Source organism: Primulina tabacum, chromosome 16 (assembly GCF_025594145.1).
Source record: "Primulina tabacum isolate GXHZ01 chromosome 16, ASM2559414v2, whole genome shotgun sequence".
Classification (NCBI taxonomy): Eukaryota; Viridiplantae; Streptophyta; class Magnoliopsida; order Lamiales; family Gesneriaceae; genus Primulina; species Primulina tabacum.
In genome coordinates, this window is record NC_134565.1 from 36,762,900 (window position 1) to 36,773,509 (window position 10,610).

The 10,610-nt window shown below is 35.6% G+C and overlaps 1 protein-coding gene across 1 annotated transcript; it reads left to right on the forward strand.

Annotated features, from left to right (window-relative positions):
- Positions 1–1,004: 1,004 nt before the first annotated feature.
- On the forward strand, positions 1,005–10,046 carry LOC142528689 (pre-mRNA-processing factor 39-1-like). Its single transcript, XM_075633784.1, is given in 16 exon segments — positions 1,005–1,155; positions 1,761–1,999; positions 2,116–2,208; positions 3,174–3,277; positions 3,509–3,738; positions 4,327–4,494; positions 5,166–5,425; positions 5,428–5,528; positions 5,987–6,130; positions 7,452–7,604; positions 7,671–7,787; positions 8,189–8,269; positions 8,456–8,605; positions 8,992–9,288; positions 9,449–9,538; positions 9,764–10,046. Coding segments are annotated over 15 exon segments (2,301 nt in total). The 5' UTR covers positions 1,005–1,155; positions 1,761–1,776; the 3' UTR covers positions 9,854–10,046.
- The last annotated feature ends 564 nt before the right edge of the window (positions 10,047–10,610 follow it).

The window sequence follows — 10,610 nt, forward strand, 5'->3', positions numbered from 1 at the left end:
ACCAGTTGAGGTCATTCTTTGGGATTCAAAAGTTTGCAGATCTTCTCTTTTTAATGTCCTTGAAACTTCAACCTGAGATGGAAAAAATATCGCATCATGAGCATTTCTTCGGCGCGAACCAAAAAAATTGCGGGGAAGTATTCAAATTTGATATCTATACTATTTTATTAAGTTTCAGACGCTTAGAGTAATAATTTTGATGTTATGATCTGTTTTAATAATTATATATATTAATAAAATGTTCAAATTTTATTGCAAGTTATATGTAGTACAACAGTTAGAGTAATTGTTTATTGGGTTTAGGTTATATGTTTAATTCTCACTGAGGTCATTTTTTTATTTATTTTATTTTTTTATTTTTCAATTTATTTTTAAATTTATATATCAAAATTACCGTGTATTCTCTAGCTATTTATATTTTGATCTTCATTTAAATATAATTCGTATGAATTATAAAAAAATATTATACAAACACACGTACGTCGATACACTAGTTATAAATTACGTCGCGTCGGCCTCTAAATAAAGTTTCGACTTTCCACCATCCACGACGTGTCTGCACTTCCATTTTCTTTTGGTCTTGGTCAATGAACACAACGATCCACTTCATGTTTTGTGGGGTCACATTATTCTTACTGACATATATGACTTTGTACGATTATTGGATGAATAATATCTAAAGATATACGAAAGAGTTGAGATTATTTTAGACCGCCGCCATTGACAAAAGATTCAAGAATTTAAAAAAATCAGTAAAGTTTTCCTTTTCCATCTGCCACATTAAAGAAGGAAGCATTAAGCCCAAATTCATGGCTATCAAATTTCGCATTAGATAATTAGTTACTTTACATGTGGATTGAGAAAAAATTAAATTAGAGCCCAACCCGGAATTCCAATTGACGGATTATATCAGATTGGTATTGGGCCGTCTCGCTGAGCCCATTCAATATATATGGCCATGGTCATTTAATATATTATTATTTTATATAAAAAAATAGAAAGTGAAATCCGTTCGTTAACAAAGAAATAAGGCATCCGTGCCCTAATTTTCTATTTTGTCTATAAAGTTCAACACATACGAAACATCTGCTCAGCACTGAGAAGAAAACACAAGAAAGTTGGGTGATTCGTGGACGGCTTCGTTCGAGATTTCAGGTTGTTTTAGTGTGCTGTATGAATTATTCGGTGTTGCATGCGTGTTTTTTTTTTGGCTGTAGTTCTTTATGCATCTTTTTTATTTTGTTTTCAGCATTATTATTTTGTTACTGAGAGGGTTCTTCGATTAAGCATTTTTTGCAGTTTTGTCCCTAGTTTTTTTCCTGCAATTACGTGGTATTGGGTTTTCTTTTGGAATTGGGGAACTTTGATTAGATTGCTATGTCATTATCTCATGGGAAATCCATATTATACACTTGAATTCGAATATTACACGTGTATTGTACGGAAATAACCGAATTTCATTGGATTCTGATTTGTGATAGAGATTTTTTGCTTCCGTGGAGATCTTAGCATAGTATTTAGGCACGAATCATTGGATATATTTCATGGTATTTAGGATTAATACGGACGAAAGAAACAACCCCAGGCTATGGTGTAGTGAACTTGTTACTAGCTATTTACTTAAGCTTTTGTGAAATTTTCTGCTATTATCAACAGAATAATTTCAGGATTGTGTTGGTGCTATCATGTTTTCAATATTTCTTGACTAAATTTTTTCCCCTTTATATGCAATTCCTTTGTATTTATCTACTTCTTGGTAGGCTATTGGTTTCTACTATGGGAGACAGCGAGTTTGTGGTGGCATGGACATCTGCTGTTACTGGTTATTCTTCTATAGATAACCATGATCTGAGTGAAACCACTTCTGCACCGGATGCTGATACTTCCACTGTTCAAACTACTGAAAACGTGAATGTTCCAGAGAATCTGCCTTATTCGGAAGGCATACTTGATTCGCCCATCCTTCCAAATGAAGCTCATGGTTCCAATTTCGATGTTGGTAATGCAAAACCTACAGCTTCTAAAAATTTTGAGCAGCAAGTCGTTAATTTAATGGCCTTTGATGCTAATTAACGTTTTTTTGGTTTTGCAAATTCTTTATGGACTCAACTCAAGCTACTGGCTATGGTTCTTCTATTAATGGTGTTAATGGAGCAGAGGATGCGACAAAAGCTAATGTCATGGAATACGGGATCACCTCAAATGCTGGTATTGGATCTGCTTTGTTGCATCAAACTCTAGGTGGTTCTGGTGTATATTCTGCTTTTTAGACCCTTGTTGATCCTATCTTTTTCATTTTGATCGATTGACTCACATGTGGTTTTGGCTCCTGATTGTAAGTAACACTAAGGAAGTAGTATATGACTATATGGGTTCCCTCACCCTTTCTCACCTTTGCTGAAATTTAAATCACAGCTTTGAAAGACACCATATACTTGTCAGGTCGCACGTTGCATGTCCTTTGAAACAACATTGGAAGTTAAAAAAATTCAATAGGCTAATATATTCTCCATTTTTAAAAAAATAAAGCACATTAACCCCTTTGTTAAAACAATTCAAGCACATTTACCACATTTGTAAGGGGTTTTATGCCTGATTTTTCAAAACCCATGGTTATAGAACTTAATTTTTTTTTCTTACGAGGTTTTTTGCTTTTTGAATTTTTACAGGGGTCTTGATGCAATTCGTCTATGATTTCCGTGTATATACCAATGATTGCATTAAGGATAAGCATTGATAAAATGGAAATATCACTTTCATTTGCTAATTATAGTAGAATGAAATGATTGAACTGCATCAGTCATTGAACTTATACTGTGGTATTATCATACAAGAGAAAAACTAATATTGTGATGTATTATGTATTTGTTGTCTTTACTGAATTTTGTTATCAACTCTTATGAGTTATGACATTTTTAACTTAAACCCTATGATAATCAAAACTGCTGCTGATTGTTTGTTTTGACAAATTCCATATGATTTTGGAATCTCGGTGGTTTTTTTTTCAATTAATGCACGTGGAACAATCATGTTTACTTATGGTAGTGTACCTTATGATTTTCAAACTATTTCCTTATAATGCAGTGTCATGGTCAAGAATATCATTAAAAAAATTCTTTGTTTTTCTCTCTCTATTGAATTTGTTGCTTATGATGTTAAAGAATTTATGCCAGGTCTGAGTGCAGAAGAAGAAAGACTGTGGAGCATTGTGAAGGCTAATTCCTTGGACTTTAATGCTTGGACTTTCCTGATTGAAGAGACAGAGAGAGTAGCAGAGGTGTGGCTGATGGACTGGAGTTTATGTTTTCTTGATGCTCATTTCTTTTCCTTACCTTTGCTACAGATTTGAACAAGAATTGAACTGCAAAAATTTTCTCAATGAATATGATGTTTGTCTATTGCATGAATGCCTCTTAATAATACTCGATGGGCCTCTATTTTTATTTTTTCCTACTTTTCCGGCTATTTCAAGCAAACTGAACTCTTTCATGTCTTCATTTTAATTTAGGGAGATATTTTGAAGATTCAAAAAGTTTATGATGCTTTTTTAACGGAATTTCCTCTCTGCTATGGTTACTGGAAGAAGTATGCAGATCATGAGGCACGCCTAATCTCAATGGACAAAGTTGTGGAGGTTTATGAACGAGCTGTTCATAGCGTAACCTACTCTGTTGACATGTGGTTGCACTATTGTGTATTTGCAGTTGGCACTTACGGAGATCCAGATGCTATCAGAAGGTAATTTCCAGGATTAGTTTACTCACGTTTAGCTTGTGTGGTTATCCATGATTCCTTGATGTTTTGTTGTTGAAGTGACCATTTATTGCTTTCTAACGTGGTTTCAGCCTGTACGCAACAGCCATTATTGAAGTGTAAGGTTTAAAGGTTTGTTGAGAATACACTTCAGATAAACAACTGCTTGTGTTAACCCTTGAAACGGTGGCTACTTTAAGTGCTATCGCGATTTTTTTCTTCTCCTCATCACCCCTTCGGTTATACTTCTCATTAGGGCTCTGCTGTAGTAATTTTCTTCTCCGTGAATTTTTGCTGTTTTGTCCATGGCACATGAGGTGCATCAATATACAATTGCTGCCAGGAAGATGGTCCCCAATAAGGCTAAGATGGCCTTCATGACTACTCCCTTGAGTCTCGACGAGCTGTGTAAGATTCTTTTGAGGAAGGTAAATGCAGTGTCATTTGTCCTTAGTTCAGAATTGTCAAGTGCTCTTTGAGTGAATTATCACCCAGATGCTTATGTGGTCAATCATGGATTAACCTGCTTCTTTATGGAATAACACAACTTCTTCCTTTCTGTTGGTGTTCCAGGTTATTTGAAAGAGCTTTAGAGTATGTTGGGAGTGATTATTTATGCTTTCCTCTTTGGGACAAATTCATTGAGTATGAAATTTCTCAACAAGATTGGCCTCGTATTGCAACATTATACACACGGGTGTTAGGAGTTCCAAATCAGCAGCTGGATCGCTATTTTGAAGGGTAATATTTTAAACTTCAGGCCTTGCTCTCTTCTCTAAACTCATATTTCTTTAACATCCTCAGTCTCGACTATGTTATCACTTCCATTTTACTTTTGAGTTTTGTCCACGTAACATCTTGTTTTTTTGGCTGTTTGTTTGCTCTGATACCTTGTCTATGGTTAAGAAGTGAGATTTGAAGTAGTATTTGGTGGCTTGTGATTTGTTGTTGTGTACGTTAGTTTATGATGTGAGGTGTAAGTTTGTTCATTCTTTTGTTTTGTGCTCTAAATTCCTTCCACTGGGTCGCTCTGGCCCTGTAAGCATCTTTTGTACCCACCTGTATTAGTGCCCCTTTCTTTATACCTACCCAGATTGAGAAGAAACAAAGTGGTATGTTTTGTAGTCATTTTTTGGAAAATGTCCATACCCTTGTTCCACTTTGGCCAGTTCTTTCCTTTCAATTTTTGCCTTTTCCTCACCCTGGCTAGGAAAAGAAGGCCTTGGGAGTGCCAATGGCATTTCATTTAATTTTGACCAACTGCTTCTTGTGTTTATCTGAAAACAGATTGTTTCTTTGTCAAATAGTTTTACTGGTGATAACACGTTTTTTTCGAATGGACGGTATGCGTTATTACAATCATTCTAAAACTTTCTTCATAGCACTGATGATTTTAGCTTGTGATGTTACAGTTTTAAAGAGTTGGTTGCCAATAGGCCTCTATCAGAGTTGAGAACAGCTGAGGAAGCTGCTGCCACGACTTTTAGAAATTCAGAAACTAATAGTGAAGAAAACGAAGGAGAGATACCCACTGGTGCTTTGGAACAGTCTTTTAAGCCTCTTAATGCAAACTTAAAAGATGCCGAGGAGTTGGAGAAGTACATATCCATTAGGGAAGAGATATATAAGAGGGCTAAAGAGTTTGATTTTAAGATCATTGGTTTCGAAACAGCTATAGGAGGCCCTACTTTCATGTACGGCCCCTAAATGCTGCAGAGCTCGAAAACTGGCATGACTATCTTGATTTTGTTGAAGGCGAAGATGAATTCAATAAGGTATACAAGTTTGTTTTTTTCGGAATTTTTTTACTCGCCATGTAGCTTGAGTTGTCCTTGTTATAAATTGACTTACAGTGAAGTAATATCTGCCGTGTCGTGTGCTTTATTGGATAATCTCCATCTCATAAATGGGATGTTGAACTTGATCTAAAGCATGAGCCTTCCTTTGCTATCTGTAAGGCTTAGTACCTCAAACTGCGAGTCAAAATTCTGGATTCATGATGCCTTGTATGACAATATGCTTGTGTTAAAATTCCTATGTTATGCATGCAGGTGTGTTCTTATCTTCCTAACCATCTACCTGTCAGGCAAAGAGGGTCCCTTCGTATTTGAGGGCCTTCCGCTTCAACGACTCAATATTACTTGTGCATTTCTCTGTAGTACATGTTTATTCTTTTCGTTTACGTGATTTTGAATTTGAATAAGTTGATTTTGAATTTTATCTTTGTGTTCAGATTGTCAAGCTATATGAAAGATGTCTTATAGCATGTGCCAATTATCCTGAATACTGGATACGGTATGTTTTGTGTATGGAAGCTAGTGGCAATATGGAGCTTGCTGATAATGCCCTTACTCGTGCTACTCAGGTTTTCGTGAAGGTATGTGGTTTAATAACAGCATATTCATACTTGAATTTTATATATGGTTCAATCTCCATTTGAGAAAGGCTGGTTGTTTTCATCTTGTGTATTGTTTACGTTTATAGTAAAAGGTGAAATCAAACTCTTTCAGTTGAAATAGGTAGAATGTATCAGTTTATTTTATGGGCTCTTTTGTTGATATGATATCTGTTTCATAGTTATATCTTGTTGGCAAGAGGTAGAAACGATTAAATGTTGTCATAAATTCAATAAATATAATGCGATCCATGTGTTGCCCTTGTTTAGTATAATAACTGCAAAGGTTACCAAGTTGATAGGATTTTGCAGGAATACAGCAGTTTTTGCATTTTAACTTTCTTGCTTCTCTGGCGACAGCTGTGATAAATGTTTGATCATGCTAGAATACTTCGTTTATTCAGAGCTCTTAGTATCCTTGGTTGAGATGTGAATAAATGAAATTTGGGCCTCTTGTTTAACTGGTTGAGACATACATTGTTCTTTTTTGGTGACTTGTTTATTTTTTTCCTGAGATGTGCCAAGAAATGTATGACTCCTAGTACAAGCTTATATTTTATTATATACGGTTTATAGATGAGCTTTGAAGCAAAACTACTGTGTTCTTTTGCGTGGGGGGTTGTTTGGTGGATCTCTAAGTGAATTTCTCAAGTAAGAAACATATCTTATTTATGTAGACCTCTCATATGAGAATCAACCAAGTCTTCTGCAAAAGCTAGTACCACCGATTCTCGAATACCAGATTATCTAAAGCATCCGCAACAGTAACCCCGTTATCATATCGGTGTAATGGATTGGGAATTCCGGAACAAATATCTGAATTTGTGTTTGAAGCTTATTGGAAATTTGGATCTCAAATTGAAAAATCCAAATTGAAACATTCTGGTTCTCTGCTCTTTTTAGTGTCCAAGCTGATGTTCTTATATGCTTATCTGTTATATGTGTAAAAGATGAGACTAAATTGAACTTTTTCAGGGGTTTGAAAGACACTAGATATGACTGCATCGAGTCGATTTCAAGAAAATATTTTTGAAAAGGTGATCTAAAAAAAGAAGTTACTAGGATTTTAAGTTTATGTAGTGTCGCCTCTGATAAGGATTACAATGATGGGAAATTTATTCTTCCTTTATATACGGCTCCATACTATCAACATTACTCATGCTTCAAATTGTAAGACATGATGGTGAATCTCAAAAAATGTTTTAATGGTGAATCGGTATTTTGTGTTTAGAGCAGATAGTTGCTTGGAAAAATGATTCCTTTTCTTTTTCTTTTTTGCTTAAATCATGTTTTGCCTTAACAGAGGCAACCGGAGATCCATATTTTTGTTGCACGATTTAGAGAAAAGCGTGGTGACATATCTGGAGCTCGAGCTTCATATCAACTTGTGCACACTGGGATTTCACCTGGACTTCAAGAAGCAATAATTAAGCATGCAAACATGGAGCACCGCCTTGTAAGATTGTGATTAGTTTTTTTTTTGGTATAAAGCTATATTTGTTTACTTGTAACTGTTTCACAGGGAAACCTAGAAGATGCTTGTTCTTTATATGAGCAGGCAATTGCGATCGAGAAAGGAAAGGAACACTCACTGACTTTACCTTTGTTATTTGCTCAGTACTCACGGTTTATGTTCCTGGTATGTTTTATAATTTTTATTTGTTTTCTGCTAGACTGTTGGATTTCATGTTATGAGCTCATTTGTAAGAATAAACTTGGGTTGATCTGCTTTAAGTTATGCCGGTTCTTCTGTTTGAGGAATCAGTTATTGGGATTTTTGGATGTGTACTTTCTTTTATTGACGGCTAAAATTGGGAAACTGGTGTTTCTCTAAGTAACATGTTTTGAGTGTTAACTCAGCTGTTTTTATGACTATCTGAAGCATTCTCTGATTGGGCCTTTGTGTGTGGATTTTATCATTGTTTAAAGTGGTAAACTACATATTACGTATTTATTGGTCATGGTCTTGTAAATATGAATGAAGAAATGCCATTCTTGTTGGTTGTGTGACTCCTAGTATGCGTTTATATTTTCTGGAAGGTTTGTGGAAAAGTGGATAAGGCGAGGGAAATTCTTGATCAAGGGTTGGAGATTGCGCAATTGTCAAAGCCCCTTTTGGAGGTTCTGCCTTTTTTCTGGCCTTTTTCTTTCATTTTGGTCCTTCATTATTTCTCTCCTTATTTTCTTTTTCTCTCCATATTTATTCGAACGACTGCATGTACATATGTAAGAAACTTGTTTGTCTATTGGTCTCACGTCTTTTCCCGTTTGGAGTTCTCATCTTCTTTCAATGTGGAAATATTGCAGGCATTGATCCACTTAGAATCAATTCAGGCACTTCCAAAGCGAATTGATTACTTGGATTCCTTGGTTGATAAATTCATAGTGCCGAATCCCACCAGCCCTAGTGTTGCAAGTGTTGGGGAAAGAGAGGAGATTTCGAGCATTTTCTTGGAGGTAATAAATAATTGGGAAAATTAATTAAAAAACCTGATAAAAAATATTTCATATTTAAACAACTCAAATTTTCAAATTTCAATCATATCCCGAATTTCTCCTAACTGGATTTTAAAACAAATATATATTAAAAATATGGTAGTTAACCGTATATTTTTTTTAAATAATTACGCATGATATAGTTTTATATGAAACTAAATTTATACAAAAACAATGATTAAGTTATATTTAAAAATTAATCAAATAAAAGTTGGATATATCGACTAATTTTCTCAAGAAAAATGTATGTTAGATTTATCTACTAAAAATCATTATATATGTTGTACTTTATAAATAATGGATTGAAATATAATTAATAGTTTATCTGTGAACAATCCTTTTTGCAGTTCTTGGATCTTTTTGGAGATGCACAATCCATAAAGAAGGCTGATGATAGACATACAAAACTGTTTTTGCCCCACAAGAGCGTAGCTGAGTCGAAGAAGCGCTATGCAGAGGATTATTTATTCTCAGACAAAACTAAACTCGCAAAATCACTTGTTTCACCATCTGCCCCTTCAGCAATGGGCACGTATACCAGCACACCGAATCTGTGGGCAGCAGGTTATGGTTTGCAGCCTCAGGCTTGGCCTCAAGCCTCACAAGCTCAGGCACAACAGTGGACTCCTGGCTATCCACAACAGGTGCTTGCTTAATCGTTGAAAATTTCGTCACCAGAAGCTGTTTCTAGTAAAACTTCGTCATTTTACGTGCTATAATTTTGTGGTCTTTTCTTGAGCAACATCAAAAAAGTTTTGAGAAGCATGGAAAATAACCCGCTGATACCGTGTTTTGGTTTTCTAGGGTGCTTACGGAACGAGTTACACGCACCCACAAATACCGACATCCCAAAGTGCTGCATATGGAGCATATCCTCTTACTTATCCAACACAGGTAGTGACTGTTGTATTATACTGTCATTTATATCCTTTTTTCTCTGGCATAGATTCTCTGATGAACAATATTTTGGAAAATAATCACACCCCACGTAGAAAGCGATTCCCTTTGGCCTTTTACACGCCTTTCATCACCCACTTTTCCAGTGCTTTTGTCAGTATTTTATTAATTGTCACATTTGTTTCCTGGAAATATCAAACTCCAATCTATTGATTGGTGCAGGCTTATGCGCAGCCGGCAACAAATGTAGCATTGCCTGCAGACCAACAACCGGCTGCGGCTCCATCCACATATTACGGCACTTACTATTGAGGAACAAAGGGTGATATCCGACAAGTTCTACGAATATGGTAGGTGTTGTGAAATTGTTGTTGGTGCTACGGCTAGATCCCTTGCAAAGATGAATGTATGATGAGGCCATGTTAATTGTAATGTTGTGATTTAATGTCGATGAATCTCTTATGACCGTATAATTAAGGTTCATGACGAGCATCCAATTCTGTTAGACACCGCGTGGGATAGAAGGTAAGACATTGATTATTCATCTTTGTTTTGTATCATATTTGGCTCGAGTTTTGCACATGATTAGTGGTTATCTTATCTAAACACATTGATTTATCATATTTATGTTTATCGGTTCGGTCGACCCTACCCCTGCGGGCACTGCCTGCAAGGGTCGATCCAACGGCTCGGATTTTTTCGAGCCAATTTTTTTTTTATTTTTACAGGGAGGTGGGCCCGGATCACTCATGTGGAGTGATCCGGGCCGTTCATACTGTCTGCACGGGTAGGTTGAAACAAACCATGTTTATCCTTTGATCCGACTATATCACACACGCTGAAGGAGACATCAAATTGTCTCTTTTAATTATGAATTAAATTTGGGAGTTGATATTTACGTAAAATATGTGTCAAATTTATTGATAAATGAAGTTTAAATAATAAAAAATAAAATATAAATATGAAATTGTTAAATTTTATTCAGTCATTCATACGTGATCTTGCGATTATCTCAACGAAAGTTCATGTCCTGTTGATCTGGTACATCCAATTACGATCTTCAACAATT